Raw genomic sequence first — 19,426 nt, forward strand, 5'->3', positions numbered from 1 at the left:
ACCATTCCAATTGCTCCAACATGGGAACAGAACCAGGATCAGAAATAACAGCCCTTCAGAAAAGCAGATGAAAGGAACCTAAAATAATCCACTCTGCTGCTGCAGAACTTGCCCCTCAACAGCTGAACAAACAAACATCAAGGAGCTCAAACCCTGCAGCACTCCTGAGGGTTAGGTATTAATAACCTCAGTGGCCAGAGGAGGATTCTCAGGCAGCAAACACAAGGCCTCCTGCATACAGCATTCCCTGCTCAGACTAAGGCAAACAGTTCAGAGGATAGGGTCAAATGTTAGCCTGAAAGAAGCTTTAAGTCTTCTTCAGTCTCTGCTGTTCCCTGGGAGATGAGTGCATTCCCTTCATGAACAGACAGGCTGAGGTTTGGGTTTGCTTCATGCTCATCACAGAGGAGTAGAAAATAAAAGGCCATCCACAGTGCTGAAGCAGTGTAGCTGTCTGCCAAGATTCCACAGAATCACAGAATTAACCTGGCTGGAAAAGACCTTGGAGATCATCCAGTCCAACCTATCACCCAACACCATCTGATCAACTAAACCATGGCACCAAGTGCCTCATCCAGGCTCTTCCTACACACCTCCAGGGATGGGGACTCCACCACCTCCCTGGGCAGCACATTCCAGTGGCAAATCACTATTTCTATGAAGAACTTCTTCCTAACATCCAGCCTGAACCTCCCCTGGCACAGCTTGAGACTGTATCCTCTTGTTCTGGTGCTGCTTGCCTGGGAGAAGAGACCAACCCCCACCTGGCTCTGGGAGCTGTAGAGAGCAATGAGGTTTCCCTCAGCCTCCTCTTCCCCAGCCTCAACACCCCCAGCTCCCTCAGCCCCTCCTCTAGCCCAGGGGCTCCAGGCCCTTCTCCAGCCTGCCTGCCCTGCTCTGCACAGGCTCCAGCCCCTCAATGTCCTTCCTGCAGTGAGGGCCCAGAGCTGAACACAGCACTCAAGATCTTGTGCTCCAGACCCCTCCCCAGCTTTGTTGCCCTTCTCTGGACACCTTCCAGCATCTCAACATCTTTCCTAACCTGAGGAGCCCAGAACTGGACACAGGACTCAAGGTGTGGCCTAAGCAGTGCTGAGCACAGGGGCACAATGACTTCCCTGCTCCTGCTGGCCACACTCTTCCTGATGCAGGCCAGGATGCCATTGGCCTTCTTGTCCCCCTGGGCACACTGCTGGCTCATGTTCAGCTGCTGTCCACCACTACCCCCAGGTCCCTTTCTGCCTGGCTGCTCTCCAGCCCCTCTGTCCCCAGCCTGTAGCCCTGCCTGGGGTTGCTGTGGCTTTGCAGACCTGTGGCACATTCAATGCTCCTAGTGTGGAAGTGGTAACTGTGTTGTTCTCAAACACCCAAGCTGTTTACCTTGTCCAGCCTCTCTCTCCTCAGCTGCAAGTGCCTTTGTTCCATCATAGCAAAAGGCCTTGATGCACCTCAGCTGGAGCAGGTCAGCGTTCTGCTTCATCTTGCTGACCTTGCTAGCCACCTTGTCCATGGCTATCACTTCACCCTGAAAAAAAGCTCCAAGTTTTCATCAAAAGCACAGGGATTCCATGGATGTGCTGACCCTGGGTTCAAGCCCTCTCCATCAGCAGTGTAGTGACTGAGGCTTAGTTTTAGCCACAGGATGTTGTTACTCTTTAACCCCCGCCGCAGCAGTCCCTGTGCGCTCGTGCTTCCCACGATGCCCACGCTGGGCTGAGAGCAGCTGTGTGCTTTCTGACTGGCACTACCTGCTTGGCACAGTCATTCTCCACACTATCCTCCAACACCTGCCTTCTGGCAAGTGGATTTTATAGAATCCTAGCATCACTTTGGTTGGAAAAGGCTTTCAGGATCGTCCAGTCCAACCATTCTCTACCTCCACCAAGGCTGGGGCCAAGCCACGGCCCTCAGCACCGTATCTCTGCCTCTCTGAAACACCTCCAGGGATGGGGAATCAGCCACCTCCCTTGGCAGCCTGTGCCAGTAAAGACAAGCTGCTGACTGATTGTCACATTAGGAGTAGCAGTGAGAAGTGAAAGAAAAAGGAACCTTTGGGTGCTGTGAGCCAAATGGCCACTTACAGAAGCACTCAACAACCTTGTCCCTCTCCTGTCAACATCCAGCCAGGCACAGGAACATCTGATTGTGCTTGAAAGTTTGGTCTGTTGCTCAAACAGTGGTTTTGCTGCACACATGCTGTAGTGTGGACAGAGGTTAAGTCCTGAGAGACTCTCAGAAGAGAATACAAGCTCAAAGTGCTTCCTCATCTGGCCCATGCCAGCCACTGCTAGCACAAACCTCCTGAAAGACATCTGGAGGAAACAGTGAGACCCCACTCAGGGTACTGGGTCCATCTCTGGAGCACATAACACAAGTAGGCCATGGAACTGTTGGAGAGGGTGCAGAGGAGGCCACAAATATGGTCAGGGGGCTGGAGCACCTCTGCTGTGAGCACAAGCTGAGAGCGTTGGGGCTGTTCAGCCTGGAGAGGAGAAGGCTCCAGGAACACCTTATAGAGGCCTTCCAGTACCTGTAGGGGACACCCAGGAAAGCTGGAGAGGGACCTTTCATAAGGGCTTGTTGTGACAGGATAAGAGGGATTGGACTGAAACTGGAAGAGGGGAGATTTACATTGGGCATTAGGAAGAAGTTCTTTACTATGAGTTGCTGAGACACTGGAACAGGTTGCCCAGGGAGGTTGTGGATGCCTGATCCCTGCTGCAGGATGTCCAGAGGAGGCCATGAGGATGATCAGAGGGCTGGAGAACCTCTGCTATGGGAACAGGCTGAGACAGTTGGGGCTCTTCAGCCTGGAGAAGAGAAGGCTCCAGGGAGATCTTACAGCAGCCCTCCTGTGAAGAGGGCTACAAGAAAGCTGGGAAGGGACTTCTAACAAGGGTAGTAGTGACAGGCTGAGGGGCAGTGGGTTTTAGCTGAAAGAGGAGAGATTTAGACTGCAGATTAGGAGGAGATTCTTTATAGTGAGGACACTGGAACAGGTTGCCCAGGGAGGCTGTGGCTGCCTCCTCCCTGGAGGTGTTGAAGGCCAGGCTGGGTGAGGCCTTGAGCAGCCTGGGCTGGTGGGAGGTGTCCCTGCCCATGGCAGGGGGTTGGACCTGGATGATCTTTAAGGTCCCTTTCCACCCAACCCATTCTGTGAATCCAGCATATTCCTGTGTAACTTTGCCTTCCAGGTTAGGAATTCTTCCATTACAAATGAATCAATTTAAAAGCTCCAATCAGATCCACCTCAAGAGTCAATACAGAGCAGAGGAGGTTTCCAGTGGGATGGTGACTATTTGCTAAGCAGTCTGTGCCTCTTTCAGTAACTCTGATGTGCAGCAAAATATATGGGGAAGCAGAACATGCAGAGGTTAATAGTTAGCTGCTGTGAATGATCTGTGTGTTCTGACAGCTAAACCAAGTGACCCAACAGTGGGCAGACTGTCTTCACCAAGACAGAAGATCATAGAATCACAGAATCAACCAGGCTGGAAAAGACCTCAGAGATCATCAAGTCCAACCTACTACCTAATACCTAACACCTCCTGACAGCTAAACCATGGCTCCAAGTGCCACATCCAAGCCTTTCTTGAACACCTCCAGGGATGAGGACTCCACCACCTCCCTGGGCAGCACATCCCAGTGGCCAATCTCTCTTGCTGGGAAGAACTTTCTCCTCACCTCCAGCCTAAACCTCCCCTGGCACAGCTTGAGACTGTGTCCTCTTGTTCTGGTGCTGGCTGCCTGGGAGAAGAGACCAACCCCCACCTGGCTACAACCTCCCTTCAGGGAGTTGGAGAGAGCAAGAAGGTCTCCCCTGAGCCTCCTCTTCTCCAGGCTAAGCAACCCCAGCTCCCTCAGCCTCTCCTCACAGGGCTGTGCTCCAGACCCCTCCCCAGCTTTGTTGCCCTTCTCTGGACACCTTCCAGCAGCTCAACATCTTTCCTAAACTGAGGAGCCCAGAACTGGACACAGGACTCAAGGTGTGGCCTAAGCAGTGCTGAGCACAGGGCACAATGACTTCCCTGCTCCTGCTGGCCACACTCTTCCTGCTGCAGGCCAGGATGCCATTGGCCTTCTTGGCCACCTGGGCACACTGTAGGCTCATGTTCAGCTGCTGGCAATGAAGTTGGTGAGGGGTTTGGAACACAAGCCCTATGAGGAGAGACTGAGGGAGCTGGGGTTGCTTAGCCTGGAGAAGAGGAGGCTCAGGGGTGACCTTCTTGCTCTCTCCAATTCCCTGAAGGGAGGTTGTAGACAGGAGGGGGTTGGTCTCTTCTCCCTGGGAAGCAGCACCAGAACAAGAGGACACAGTCTCAGGCTGCACCAGGGGAGGTTTAGGCTGGATGTTAGAAAGAAACTCTACACAGAGAGAGTGATTGCCCATTGGGATGTGCTGCCCAGGGAGGTGGTGGAGTCACCATCACTGGAGGTGTTCAGGGGGAGACTTGATGGGGTGCTTGGTGCCATGGGTTAGTTGTTTAGGTGGTGTTGGATTGGTTGCTGGGTTGGAAGTGATGATCTTGAAGGTCTCTTCCAACCTGGTTTATTCTATGTATTCTATGCTCAGTGGCTTCTCTTACCTGGTCATGCATTAATGCTGCAAGATGGGTTGTCTTCCCTCCAGGGGCAGCACACATATCCAGAATTCTCTCTCCTGGTTGAGGGTTCAAAACATGGCTCACAACCACGGAAGGCAAGTTCTATCATAAAAAGAAATAGGGGAGAACTCAACCCTGCTGGCCAGCAGGGCAGGAGAGGCAATTCTGCCCCTTTGCTCTTGTGAGGCCCCACCCTGAAACCTGCCTCCAGTCCTGGTGTCCCCAGCAGAAGGAGGACACAGAGCTGTTGGAGTGAGTGCAGAGGAGGCCATAAAGACGATCCAAGGGCTGGAGCAGCTCTGCTGTGAGCACAGGCTGAGGGAGCTGGGGGTGTGCAGCCTGGAAGTAGTAGAGTGTTTTACTTTTGTAACAAACCTACCTGCAGAAACAGGAGCCTTGGGAGCACACTGTCAAAGGAAGGACTGAGGTAGACTGGCTCTGTCATTCTGATGCCCAGCCCACTGAAAAAGATGAAAATAAACTAATTCAACCATTCAGACTGTAATTTTTAACAGTATTAAATTAAAGTCAGTAAGCCTCAAGAGAAGTGTGGCCAGCAGGGCTGGGGAGGTTCTCTTCTCCCTCTGCTCTGCCCTGCCCTGCTGAGACCACAGCTGCAATCCTGTGTCCAGTTCTGGGCTCCCCAGATCCAGAGAGACAGAGACCTGCTGGAGAGAGTCCAACAGAGAGCTACAAGGATGATGAAGGGACTGGAACAGCTCTGCTGTGAGACTGAGAGCCCTGGGGCTGTTTAGTCTGGAGAAGAGAAGGCTGAGAGGGATCTGATCAATGTCTATCAATAGCTGAGGGCTGGGGGTCAAGAGGAAGCTGCCAGGCTCTGTTTGGTGGTGCCCAGGGATAGGAACAATGGGTTTAAGCTAGAATCCAGGAGGTTTCACTTCAACATGAGGAGAAACTTCTTTGGTGTGAGGGTGCTGGAGGCCTGGAGCAGGCTGCCCAGAGAGGTTGTGGAGTCTCCTTCTCTGGAATCTTTCCAAGCCCACCTGGATGTGTTCCTGCCCTGAGTGACCCTGCTCTGGCAGGGGGCTTGGATCTGCAGAGGTGCTTTCCAACCCCTAACACTCTGTGATTCTATGAAACAGAAACTTGAAGCACTCTTACAGAAGTGAAAGGCCTTACAAATAATCAGTGAAAGCTATTTGCAATGCTGCAATCAGAGACTCCTTTAGATCTCCTCCCTAAGCTGGGTAGATCAGAACCAAAAAGCTACTACAGGAACTATCTGTCAAAATTGCACAGAGCAAGTTGGTCTTTTTTGTACACAAGACAAACTGAGAGCTAAACCAAGCTTGGAGAACATAAAGAAATGCAGAACACTAGATTTAAGGATACTCATCTGAGTGAAAACAAAAAACCCCAAACCTCACCCTACAAATAGTGTTAGGAGACAAGACTGCACCTCTGAGCTACCCAAACAGGAATGGGGTGCAGAAGACTTTCCCCAAAGGCAGTTTTAGCACAGGGAGGATGGATGTTCCATCTTGTTCAAGTCAAGAAGGCTCTCATTTCTTTCCTCCTGCCTCTCAAGCAGACTGGTATCACAGGCTCACAGGATGTCAGGGGTTGGAAGGGACCCAAAGAGATCATCCAGTCCAACCCCCTGCCAGAGCAGGAGCAGAGAATCCAGCACAGGTCACACAGCAACACAGCCTTGAAAGGCTCCAGAGAAGGAGGCTCCACAACCTCTCTGGGCAGCCTGCTCCAGGGCTCTGGGACCCTCACAGGGAAGAAGTTCCCCTTTGTGTTGAGGTGGAACCTCCTGTGCTGCAGCTTGCATCCATTGCTCCTTGTCCTATCCCAGAGAGCAAGTGAGCAGAGGCTGTCCCTGTCCCTTCCTTCCTGACCTCCAGCCCTCAGATATTGACAGACATGGATCAGATCCTCTCTCAGCCTTCTGCTCTCCAGACTGAACAGCCCCAGGGCTCTCAGCCTCTCCTCCCCAGGCAGTGCTGCAGTCCCTGCAGCATCCTTGTAGCCCTCCCTTGGACTCTCTCCAGCAGATCCCTGTCCCTCCTGAACTGGGGAGCCCAGAGCTGGAGGCAATATTCCAGGTGAGGTCTCAGCAGGGCAGAGTAGAGGGGGAGGAGAACCTCCCTGGCTCTGCTGGCCACACTCCTCTGAATGCCTCCCAGGACCCCATTGGCCTTCTTGGCCCCCAGGGCACATTGCTGTCCCATGCAGACCTTGCTGCCCACCAGCACTCCCAGGTCCTTCTCCTGGGGCTGCTCTCCAGCAGATCCCCTCCCAACCTGTACTGTAAGTTCATCTCAGGAGCCACCAACTGATCTGGAACTGGAAAGCTTTGAGCTTGGGCTGCTTTGCTGGCAGTTTTGCAACATGATTGTGGTGCCTGAATTGTTGCTTTTCTACTCTAAGTTCACAGTAATCAATGTCTTCTCCCCTCTTCCAAGAGCCCATTTGCTGTGGGAAGCTCACTCTGGCCAGCTCAGACAGTCTGTGTCCTCAGGCAGGGCCAGCACAATAGATAAGAAAGCAACAATAGATATGAAAGCAACACTCCAAGAAGGAGGTCTTTGGTAAGCTGTCCTGGTATCTGGGATAGCACTAAGAAACTACTGTACAGCTGCACTGCTCTCATGCCAGCTGCTGTCATACAGCCACTGCCTGGGCTGGGAAGTTACCAGAGGGCAGCAGGAGGCACAGCTCTACGACAGCCCCGGTGCTTCCCCAAATACTGCCAACCCCAATGCTCAACACAGCTTTCTGCCAAAGCCATCTGGTGGTTTCACACAGGGTACAGAACACCTCAGAGTGCCTTCCCATCTTCCTCCCTCCCCTTGCAGAGCTGTAGGGGTGGGGTGCAGTCAGACTGGACCTTACTTCACCGGGCCGCTTGCACTGAAGATTTCACTGCGGCTGACTTCCGAGATCCCATTGCCAAGGAAGACTTTCACTCCTTCAAACTCTTTGGCTCCTCTTTTACACTTGCCTTCAATATCTGAATACACTGAGACCAGATCTCCAGCTTTCATAGCTGCACAAAGAAGAGAGGGGATTTAGAGATTCATCAAATGCTTGAAATCCTAGAATTGCAGAAACACTGTGGTTGGAAAAGACCTTTAAGCTCACCCGGTCCCACCATGCTCTGACCCTGCCAAGGCTGGGCTAAGCCATGGCCCTCAGCACCACAGCTCTGCCTCTCTGAAACACCTCCAGGGATGGGCATTCAACCACTCTTCCTGTCCCACTCTTTGAGAACCCTTTAGAGTAAGAATTTATTTTCTAAGATCAAACCTAAACCTGCCCTTGGACAGGTTAAGGCTCCTTCCTCTCCTTCTATCCCTTGTAACCTGGGAGAAGAGGACATCCCCCACCTCACACCAACCTCCTTTCAGGAAGGCTGCAGAGACATCTAATAGTGACCTTCCAGGACCTGAAAGGGGTCCACAGGAAGGCTGCAGAAACATCTAATAGTGACCTTCCAGGACCTGAAAGGGGTCCACAAGAAGGCTGCAGAGACGCTGTTGGCAAAGGCCTGCAGGGACAGGACCAGGGGCAATGGCTTCAGACTAGAGCAGAGCAGATTGAGATTGGATGTGAGGAACAAGTTCTGCACCAGGAGGGTGGTGGAACACTGGCACAGGTTGCCCAGGGAGGTGGTTGAGGCTCTATTTCTGGATAGGGTCAGACTCAGCAAGGCTCTGAGCAACCTGATCTAGTGGAGGTTGACCCTGCTGACAGCAGAGGGGCTGGAAATAGATGACCTTTGGAGGCCTCTTCCAACCCAAACCATTCTATGATTTTTTTCCAACCCCTGAAAAGCTGAAGTGAGAGTATTTTGAGAAGCCTTACATCTGGAGGTGGATACTATTCCAGGGACATAAACATGTGCTCCTCGGAGTACTGCATACCCACAGTGGGCTCCAACGATCACTTCAGAGGGGTGTTTTGGCAAATCACTCCTGAAAACACCAAACAGAGTTCAAGGTTTGAAAACAAGGAAAGTACACAGCAAAAAACAAACACACATGTAGCACAGAGAACAGAATATATGGAAGGAACTGGCTGGAGGCCGAGCCCAGAGAGTGGTGGTGAATGGTGCCACAGCCAGCTGGCAGCCAGGCACCAGTGGTGTGCCCCAGGGAGCAGTGCTGGGCCCCAGCCTGTTCAATATCTTTGTTGATGATCTGGAGGAGGGCATTGAGTCCATCAGCAGTAAATTTGCAGATGACACCAAGCTGAGGGCAGGAGTTGATCTGTTAGAGGGTAGAAGAGCTCTGCAGAGGGACCTTGCCAGGCTGGACAGATGGGCAGAGGCCAAGGGCAGGAGATTGAACACAACCAAGTGCCAGGTTCTACACATTGGCCACAACAACCCCAGGCAGAGCTACAGGCTGGGGTCAGAGTGGCTGAGAGCAGCTAGGCAGAGAGGGACCAGGTACACAGGTGGCCAAGAGGGCCAGTGGCATCCTGGCCTGCATCAGGAAGAGTGTGGCCAGCAGGAGCAGGGAAGTCATTGTGCTCTGTGCTCAGCACTGCTTAGGCCACACCTTGAGTCCTGTGTCCAGTTCTGGGCTCCTCAGGTTAGGAAAGAGGTTGAGCTGCTGGAAGGTGTCCAGAGAAGGGCAACAAAGCTGGGGAGGGGTCTGGAGCACAGCCCTGTGAGGAGAGGCTGAGGGAGCTGGGGTTGCTTAGCCTGGAGAAGAGGAGGCTCAGGGGAGACCTTCTTGCTCTCTACAACTCCCTGAAGGGAGGTTGAAGCCAGGTGGGGGTTGGTCTCTTCTCTCTAGCACCCAGCACCAGAACAAGAGGACACAGTCTAAATCTGTGCCAGGGAAGTTTAGGCTGGATGTTAGGAAGAAGTTCTTCCCAGCAAGAGAGATTGGCCACTGGGATGTGCTGCCCAGGGAGGTGGTGGAGTCACCATCACTGGAGGTGTTGTGGAAGAGCCTGGCTGAGGCACTTGGTGCCATGGTTTAGCTGATTAGATGGTGTTGGGTGCTAGGTTGGACTCCATGATCTCTGAGGTCTTTTCCAACCTGGTTAATTCTGTATTCTGTATTCATTAAGGAACAACTGCCGGAGAGTTTAAACCTAAGCCTTCTTTTATCCCTGTTGTGTTTTACATGACTGTTGTATCAATCAAACCTTCCACAGTACACAGTGGGAAGCTACTTAAAGATCCCTAAATGAAGCTCAATTAAAGATGAAAGGAGATTAAAACAGCCTCAGAGATCCTTCTTATTTCTATCCTCAGCAGTTAAAATTGTCTGCAGTGAAAGAGAGATTTGCTGACAGCATGACAGAATCACAGAGGATCTCTGGAGGGAAGAGACCTTCCCAGAATCACAGAACTGTCAGGGTTGGAAGGGACCTCAAGGATCAGCCAGTTCCAACCACGGCCAGGGACACCCCACCCTAGATCAGGCTGCTCACAGCCACATCCAGCCTGGCCTTCCTAACTTCCAGGCATGAGGCTTAGTAGAAATGAAGCTGTGCTTCACTTACATACATTCATGAGCATCACTCTAACAAGAAATCCACCAGCAGAACATGTGTTATGACATTGTAAAGCTGAAGCCTGAAACCTCCAAACCTGGGTCCAATGACAGGAATCAAGAGGATATCCTGGAGTCTGGGGTGCTCAAGAACAGGAACACACAGTCCTTTAAATTGCTGTTTCATTAAGGAAAAACAAAGCACAATTATTAAGCAGCAGAAGAAACTTCCTCCTCTTTAAACACTTAGCCTGGAAACCATTTTTCTGTTCATAATTTACAGCTGTCAGAGGACAGAAGACAAATGTAGTGAAAAGAGTTAAAAGATTATTTCTTTTTATGATAGAATTTGCCTTCTGTGGTTGTGAGCCATGTTTTGAACCCTCAACCAGGAGAGAGGTATGTGTGCTGCCCCTGGAGGGAAGACAACCCATCTTGCAGCATTAATGCATGACCAGGTAAGAGAAACCACTTAGCACTGTACTGCTTGACAGCAGCTGAACATGAGCCAGCAGTGTGCCCAGGCAGCCAAGAGGGGCAATGGCATCCTGGCCTGCATCAGGAACAGTGTGGCCAGCAGGAGCAGGGAGGTCATTGTGCCCTGTGCTCAGCACTGCTTAGGCCACACCTTGAGTCCTGTGTCCAGTTCTGGGCCCTTCAGTTTAGGAAAGATGTTGAGCTGCTGGAAGGTGTCCAGAGAAGGGCAACAAAGCTGGGGAGGGGTCTGGAGCACAGCCCTGTGAGGAGAGGCTGAGGAAGCTGGGGTTGCTTAGCCTGGAGAAGAGGAGGCTCAGGGGAGACCTCATTGCTCTCTACAACTCCCTGAAGGGAGGCTGTAGCCAGGTGGGGGTTGGTCTCTTCTCCCAGGCAGGCAGCCAGCACCAGAACAGTCTCAAGCTGTGCCAGGGGAGGTTTAGGCTGGAGGTGAGGAGAAAGTTCTTCCCAGACAGAGGAACTGGCCACTGGAATGTGCTACCCAGGAGGTGGTGGAGTCACCGTCCCTGGAGGTGTTCAAGAAAGGCTTGGATGTGGCACTTGGAGCCAGGGTTTAGTTGTCAGGAGGTGTTGGGTATTAGGTAACAGCTTGGACTTGATGATCTCTGAGGTCTTTTCCAACCTGGTTGATTCTGTGATTCTGTGATTCTAAGAATGTAAGGCCACACTTTGTGTGGGAAACTCTGGTGTAAAAGACTAAATATTTAATAAATAACAAGGCCACAACAGGATTTCAAGTGACTCAGATGACCTCCAAGGCCCCTTCCAACCTAAGCCATGATTCAGTGTTCTGACACCCATAACCTTACCACTGGTTCTTGTTTTCTTCTGGAAGGAGATTGTCTCCAGCTGTCATCAGGTCACAACAGCAGTGAATTTTGGGTATCATCTGTGTTACCTTTTTGATGTCATTAATTACAACCCCACTGTTTAACACTACTCATGTACTGCCTCTCTTACTTCAAATTTCTCTTTGCAGCTTCCATTTAACTAATTAAACTGCAGCTGGGTGGAGGCAAACCCAGGCACAAATGCAGGCTGGGCAGGGACTGGCTGGAAAGCAGCCCTGAGGAGAGAGACTTGGGGGTGCTGGGGGAGGAGAAGCTCACCAGGAGCTCTCAGTGTGCACTTGCAGCCCAGAAAGCCAACCAGAGCCTGGGCTGCAGCAAGAGAAGTGTGGCCAGCAGGGCAAGGGAGGGGATTCTCCCCCTCTGCTCAGCTCTGGGGAGACCCCACCTGGAGTACTGCCTCCAGTTCTGGAGCCCCTATTATAAGAGAGATCTGGAGGTGCTGGAAGGTGTCCAGAGAAGGGCCAGGAGGATGAGCAGAGGGCTGGAGCAGCTCTGCTGTGAGGACAGACTGAAGGAGTTGGGGCTGTTCAGGCTGGAGAAGAGAAGGCTCCCAGGTGACCTCATTGTGGCCTTCCAGTGTCTGAAGGGGGCTCCAAGAAGGCTGGGGAGGGACTGCTCAGGCTCTCAGGGAGTGATAGGACTAGGGGGAATGGAATGAAGCTGGAGGTGGGGAGATTCAGGCTGGAGGTGAGGAGGAAGTTCTTCCCCATGAGAGTGGTGAAGCCCTGGAATGGGTTGTCCAGGGAGGTGGTTGGGGCCCTGTCCCTGGAGGTGTTTAGGGCCAGGCTGGATGAGGCTGTGGCCAGGCTGATCTAGTGTGGGGTGTCCCTGCCCATGGCAGGGGGGTTGGAACTAGATGATCCTTGTGGTCCCTTCCAACCCTGACTGATTCTATGATACTAATTGAAGAGAGCTGAGAAGCTGAGCTCTCTACTGCGCTGCTGAGAGCTGAGTTCACAGAACCTCAGAATTATTGGGGATGGAATAGACCTCTTGTGGTGAAGGCACCATATGCCCAGAATTATGCCCCAGATACTGAAACCTGCCCCAGCATGTGTGGACACATCCCCCTCCTTTCCTGAGGGGAACAAAGGCCAAGGTGGCAGCCAGGTGGCACAAACAACTTCATGCACCCATGGCATGGGATGCTACTGCCAAGTATGGGCATGATTCTAGCTTCATGCTTTCTATGGGCTGAAGCCAGTTGTCAGAGTGCCCACTGGCCAAACCCAGCCTCGAGAAACCTGCAAGTGTTACCCCAACTTGTGAACAAGCTGCCCCCTTTCTCTTTGTCCTCTCTTTGCTCGAGCTACCAAGCCTTCTGCCTACGTGCCACAGCCTTTGCTATTGAGCCATTGCTCTTAAGTCTTCTCTCTCCCACCTGCAAGCAATCTAGCAGCCTCTGCCAGACGAGAAGCCAGCAGCCGGGCAGGCCCGTCGAGCCTCAGCCCTGAGAGTATCTGCAGAGCAGGGCCCTTCGCTGAGCCTGAGAAGCCACAGCGTTGCGTTGCCAGGCTCGCCGGTCGGAAGAGCCCGACGTGCCTTCAAGAGGCCCGGACCCCCGAGGGCAAGATCTGCCCCGCTGCCGGGGCAGGGACTAAGCCAGTGCGGCAGCGCACACGCCTGCCTCAGCCTCAAGCGGCAGAGCGCCGAGCCGCAGCCGCGCCTACCGGCTGCTGCAAAGCGGGAGCGGCGCCCGGCCGCACGCCCGCCTGGCCCCGCCGCTGCCGCCGCCCCGTGCCCGGTGACCCCCAGGCAAACCCAGAGCACGGCCTGCGCCTGTGCTCCGCAGCCGGGGCCGCTCCAAGGCTCCTTCGAGCCAGGCAAAGGGGAAGCCGCCGCTCCGCGCAGCCGCGCCTCTTCCCTGCGGCCGTCCTCACCGGCCCTGAAGGTCATTGCCAGGAGGGCCAACCCCATCCAGGGGCCAGCACTAACGACCCTGCCGGGCCGACCCCGCGGGGCTGCTCCCTGCTGTCCGGAGGGCGCCGCCCGAGTCCTGCGAAGGGAGCCTGCTACCGGCAGCCTACGTTCTGCCCCATCCCCGCTGCCGTGCGAGGGAGAGGGTTGCCCCCACCGACGCCGTCCGGACCAGCCCAGGAGCCAGCCGCGGCGGCAGCAGCCTGCCACAACCTAAGCTTGCTACAAAGGACACTGTACCTCCCACCTGCTGTCCGCTCACTAACACCCAGCTCAAAGCACCCGTGCCTGGGAGCACAACGTTGCCAGTTCAGGCCGGGTGCCTCCTGCTGCTGCCACACAAGATACACCTCTGGTGCCCCAGTGGCTGCACACAGGGAATAGCCTATTGCACACCCATCATGTCCTGCTCCCTATAAACCCATCTGCAAGGTCTCACACTTCCTCTGTCTTCCCTTGCTGCTCCCATGGGAGATGCTCCCTAGCTGGTAATGGAAGTTATCTCAAGGCCTCCTGGGCCTGGCTAGTCCTAATGCCAGGAGGAGAAGGGGGAAGGGCAAGCTCAGATCTGGCCAGCTGAGATTAGCCTAACAGTGGAGGGGGGGAGGAAAGAGCCCTGGGGGCTTTGGGTGCACCCTCAGGTAGGGAGAAGGGAAATGCTGGGATGCTTCTGGGTGTGCTGTGAGGGACTCTGTATGCTTTGGGACCTTTTTAGTCACTGTGCTTGTAGCTTCTGGAAAACACTTCACTGCTTCTCCATTTAAATTTTCCATCACTTCTGCAATCCATTTCTGTGAGTCTCGTTCTCCTGCCCTGGTGGGAGGCAAGAGAGGATCTGCCTGGCCTTCTAACCCGGGACAAAGCCTCTGACACTGTAATACTCTTCTGTATAGACTGAAGAGCCGCCAGCGTCCTGTCGCGTCGCCGCCTGGTGGACAAGCGGCGGAACTGCACCCTTCGCTATATTGATAGAAATGCATTCTGTAAATCACAGCATCACCAAGGCTGGAAGAGACCTCAAAGATCATCGAGTCCAACCTGTCACCACAGACCTCGTGACTAAACCATGGCACCAAGTGCCACGTCCAATCCCCTCTTAAACACCTCCAGCGATGGTGACTCCACCACCTCCCTGGGCAGCACATTCCAATGGCTAAAGACTCTCTCAGTGAAGAACTTTCTCCTCACCTCCAGCCTAAACCTCCCCTGGCACAGCTTGAGATTGTGTCCTCTTGTTCTGGGTCTAAATTGTAAATACTAAAGCACTTATGGGGTGTATTTCACAATTGGGCACTAGAATATGGATACAAAATAGTGATTGATTGGTTATTGATAAGTTACATTATTAATAAAAGTAATATTTATATATTTCATAATTCATACTAATAAACTAATAACCTCTTCATCACACTTCTGAGATGAAGCCTATGACCTAACACCACCACCACATGGACTAGATTGGGATATATAGTTCAAAGAAATGCCTGCTGGCCCTTTGAAAACTGTTCCTGGACTTCAAAGAGATGGCATCCCCTCAAAGGTAACCTTCAACCATCCCAACCCATAGATTAGTTTGACAAACAAGGATTTTCTCTTAGTAAAATCAATCCACGAGTCTATTACAAACTGTCATGTGGTTTCCTTGCCTAAAACAACCACAACTCAAAAGCCAAGGCTATGAAAAGCCACTCTTAAGTCAGGTTTCAGCAAAGAATTTTCCCTTGCAGCAGCATAAGATCATTCTGCAATATCCATCTACAATCAACCTAAAGTTAGCCTGACTCATTACCATTCCAACCAAGCACAATACTGTCAGCTGCCTCTGCATCCCAGAAATCTCTTGCCTCTTGTCAGGAAACAGCTCCCTGCACACCCACTGGCATTGACTTAAAAGAATCAGATCTTTTTTAGACACTGAGGATCTGTGAGACCCCCACCTCCAATCCTGCCTCCAGTTCTGGTGTCCCCAGCAGGAGAAGGACACAGAGCTGTGGAGTGAGTCCAGAGGAGGCCACCAAGATGCTCCAAGGGCTGGAGCAGCTCTGCTGTGAGCACAGGCTGAGGGAGCTGGGGGTGTTCAGCCTGGAAACATGAAGACTCCAGGGGGACCTTAGAGCTGCCTGCCAGGACCTGAAGGGATCCTACAGGAAGGCTGCAGAGGAACTTTTCCTGAGGGTGTCCAGAGACAGGACAAGAGGGAATGGTTTGAAGCTGAGGGAGAGTAGGACTGGATGTTGGGAACTGGATCTTAGAAAGAAGTTCTTCAGTATGAGGGTGGTGAGACACTGGAACAGGTTACCCAGGGAGGCTGTGGATACCCTCTCCCTGGAGGTGTTGAAGGCCAGGTTGGATGAAGCCCTGAGCAACCAGTAGAGAGGTGTCCCTGCCCATGGCAGGGGGGGCTGCAGTAGATGATCTGTGAGGTCCTTTCCAACCATTCTGTGATTCTAGCAGAGTTTTAATCTACTTGTTAAACATAACAGCTTACATGTTGCCAGATCAATGAATGCTTCATTAAGGCAAGTAAAAATCCAGAGAATGTATACATAAACATTAAAGAGATTCACAAAAAGAGGCTGCTCCTGAGCTCTGCACCCAGTTTCTACAACCTGCAGATGTTCTCACTTTCCTGACCAGGCTGAGCAATGACCCAGCCAACCATTCTCCTTTTCTCTTAAATAAACATCACAGGATGTTAAGGGCTGGAAGGGACCTCTGGAGATCCTCCAGTCCAACCCCCTGCCAGAGCAGGAGCAGAGAATCCAGCACAGGTCACACAGGAACACATCCAGACAGGGCTGCAAAGGCTCCAGAGAAGGAGACTCCACAACCTCTCTGGGCAGCCTGCTCCAGAGCTCAAAGAAGTTCTTCCTTGTGTTGAGGTGGAACCTACTATGCTGGAGTTTCCATCCATTGGCCCTTGTCCTATCCCAGGCACAAGTGAGCAGAGGCTGTCCCAGTCCCTTCCTTCCTGACCCCCAGCCCTCAGCTATTGATAGACACTGATCAGATCCTCTCTCAGCCTTCTCCTCTCCAGACTGAACAGCCCCAGGGCTCTCAGCCTCTCCTCCCCAGGCAGTGCTGCAGTCCCTGCAGCATCCTTGCAGCCCTCCCTTGGACTCTCTCAAGCAGATCCCTGTCCCTCTTGAACTGGAGAGCCCAGAACTGGATGCAATATTCCAGGTGGGGCCTCACCATGGCAGAGTAGAGAGAGAGGAGAACCTCCCTGGCTCTGCTGGACACACTCCTCTCAATGCCCATGCTCAACACACCACACTGAGCTACACTTTTTATCTCTTTCTACCATCCTCTCTCAGCCTACAATGCCTTTATGGTGTTTCCTACCCTAATCCTGGCTAAGGTCTGGCTCTGCCACGTGAAGAAGGGTTGGTTGGTTGCCTCTTCCATCTGTTATTGCCTTTCTTGGACAGATTACATGTGGAACACAGCTAGACAATGACTCTTAATCACTTAAGATTGAATGCTGAAAGGAAATCAATATCATTTCATAATGTTAATACCAGTGGCCAGGAATGAAGTCAAGGAACAGTTTCCAGTAATGCAAAGCTCTGAGGCTCAGGCAAAAGATGCCATATCCTGCTATTTTGTGCTGCAACAAAGGAATTGCACAAACCTTCTGGATCTCTTCAAACAGCAGTTTTTTCACCTCTCTCACTGAGGCCAGGTGAGTATTAACTCTGACAGTTGTGAAGCTGGGTGGATGAGACAGGTGATTTAACAGAGATTGGTATTTACACTCCACCTCCTGGGCACCTAAAGCAGTGATAAGCTGCAAGAGAAAGAAGAGGTTTTTGTATGGAAGAGATTCACACTGCAGCCTCTGGCCTGGATCAGAAATAGTGTGGCCAGCAGGACTAGGGAATTGATTGCCCCCCCTGTACTCAGCACTGGGGGGGCCACACCTCTGGGTGCAGTTTTGGGTCCCTCACACCAAGAACATTGAGGTGCTGGAGCAGGTCCAGAGAAGGGCAACAAAGCTGGGGAAGGGGCTAGAGAACAGGGCTGGGGAGGAGCAGCTGAAGGACCTGGGAGTGTTTAGTGTGGAGAAGAGGATGCTGAAGGGAGACCTTCTGGCTCTCTACAACTCCCTGAAAGGAAGCTGGAGCCAGGTGGGGCTTGGTCTCTTTTTCCTAGTAAGCAATAGGGGGAGAGGAAATGGCCTCAAGTTGCCCCAGGGGAAGTTTAGGTTGAACATGAGAAGTAACTTCTTCCCTGAAAGGGTTCTGAAGCACTGGCACAGGCTGCCCAGGGAGGTGGTTGAATGCCCATCCCTGGAGGTGTTTCCCAGAGGCAGAGATGTGGTGCTGAGGGCCATGGGTTAGCCCCAGCCTTGGCAGAGTAAGAGAATGGTTGGACTGGATGATTCTAACTGACCATCCCATGATCCTCCTTCAGTGCAGAAAAACAACTGATTAAACACACTGTAGAAATGGAGGGACATGCTCTTGGGGTGTGCAACACTAAGATATGTCTGGAGGCCTAATTCCAATGGAATCCTCATAAATTTCTTGGAATGGACTTGCTGGAAGAACAAGCCAGACCACTGCTAACAGGCTGCAGCAAGGGCAGCCACCAGGCATAAAAACCAATTTTACATTTTAAGTAGAACTACATAAAAAATCTGCCTAATATAAAGAAAATCTCTTAGAATCACAGAACTGCCAGGCTTGGAAGGGACCTCAAGGCTCAGCCAGCTCCAACCCCCTGCCATGGCCAGGGACACCTCACACCACAGCAGGTTGCTCACAGCCACATCCAGCCTGGCTGCAAACACCTCCAGGCAGGAGGCTTCCACCACCTCCCTGGGCAGCCTGTGCCAGGCTCTCACCACCCTCATGGGGAACAACTTCTTCCTCACAGCCAATCTCAATCTCCCCACTTCTAGTTTTGCTCCATTCCCCCCAGTCCTATCACTGCCTGACACCCTCAGCTTTCTTGGAGCCCCCTGCAGATCCTGGAAGACCACAAGGTCTCCTGGAAGCCTTCTCCTCTCCAGCCTGCACAACCCCAACTCTCTCAGTCTGTCTCCAGAGCAGAGCAGCTCCAGCCCTCTGCTCCTCCTCGTGGCCCTTCTCTGGACACTTCCAGCACCTCCAGATCCTTCCTGGCACAGAGGCTCCAGAACTGGACCCAGTGCTCCAGATGAGGTCTCACCAGAGCAGAGTAGAGGGGAGAATCACCTCTCTTCACTTCATAGCAAGAAATATTACAAGCTCTGATGCCTAACACATGCTCCCTCCACAGCAGAACAGGGGTTGTGAAGACAAGAGCAATTTGAGGGTCAGCTGAGGGAACATGGAACTTGGACAGGCAGAGCCTCTCACAGCAGGGGTTCTCCAGCCTTCTTCTGGTAAGGTATTCACACAAAATATTAGCTCAAAGGCCTGCTCAGTTAAGGACTATTTGCTGGTGATTAGCAGTAGCTCCTTCACTTACCTCATTATTTCTGAACACTTTGGTGAGGTACTCTTCAACTTCCCGCTGGAAAGAGATTCTGGGGAAGAAAGACATCTTCCTTCAGCTTTGAGCAGCTGGGAAAAGGATTGGAAGAAGGAAAACATTTTGTTAGTGGTTTTCATCATGTTGGCTAAGTTCATAAATGCAACATAAGCTGCACCCACAAACTAAGCTGCAGTTTCTGATCCTTCTGTAATAGTGCAATTTTACAGGACTCAACATTCCCAATACTGCTCAGGACATGGCTGTGTCACCACTGTTAATTACATTCCAGATTAGCACCTTTAGCATCTGCAGTCACCTTACAGTGAGGCTGCTGCTTTCCTGCCTAGCACATCCTTCCCAGCCATACCTTCCAAGGCTGCTGCAGCACTGTTTGAAAGGTGAACAAAGTGGCACCACCTCCCCATCCCTTCTGGCTGCGGTTCCCCTAGCTGTCCTTAGAGAGCACTTGCTCTTTAACCTTAGAATTTACCCACAAAGGCTCCACACAGAATTGATTTTTGACTCCTCTAAGTCCAATCTTTGAAGTTCTTCCAATCACAGAAAGGGTTGGGTTGGAAGCAACAGTATCACAGTCTCACAGTATCACTAAGGTTGG

The 19,426-nt window shown here is 52.2% G+C and overlaps 1 protein-coding gene across 1 annotated transcript in view; it reads right to left on the reverse strand.

Moving 5' to 3' along the window:
* Window positions 1-19,426, reverse strand: part of NSUN6 (NOP2/Sun RNA methyltransferase 6) — a 30,233-nt gene that overhangs the window by 9,202 nt on the left and 1,605 nt on the right. The window contains exons 2-9 of the mRNA XM_009896167.2: window positions 18,805-18,899; window positions 16,982-17,137; window positions 10,183-10,262; window positions 8,439-8,548; window positions 7,467-7,620; window positions 4,984-5,065; window positions 4,587-4,706; window positions 1,381-1,525 (exon numbers count right to left, since the gene is read on the reverse strand). Of these exons, the coding sequence (XP_009894469.2) occupies window positions 1,381-1,525; window positions 4,587-4,706; window positions 4,984-5,065; window positions 7,467-7,620; window positions 8,439-8,548; window positions 10,183-10,262; window positions 16,982-17,137; window positions 18,805-18,879 (922 nt within the window). The 5' untranslated portion in view covers window positions 18,880-18,899. The remainder of the gene's footprint in view (window positions 1-1,380; window positions 1,526-4,586; window positions 4,707-4,983; window positions 5,066-7,466; window positions 7,621-8,438; window positions 8,549-10,182; window positions 10,263-16,981; window positions 17,138-18,804; window positions 18,900-19,426) is intronic.

The sequence above is a fragment of the Dryobates pubescens genome, chromosome 21, assembly GCF_014839835.1.
Source record: "Dryobates pubescens isolate bDryPub1 chromosome 21, bDryPub1.pri, whole genome shotgun sequence".
Lineage (NCBI taxonomy): Eukaryota > Metazoa > Chordata > Aves > Piciformes > Picidae > Dryobates > Dryobates pubescens.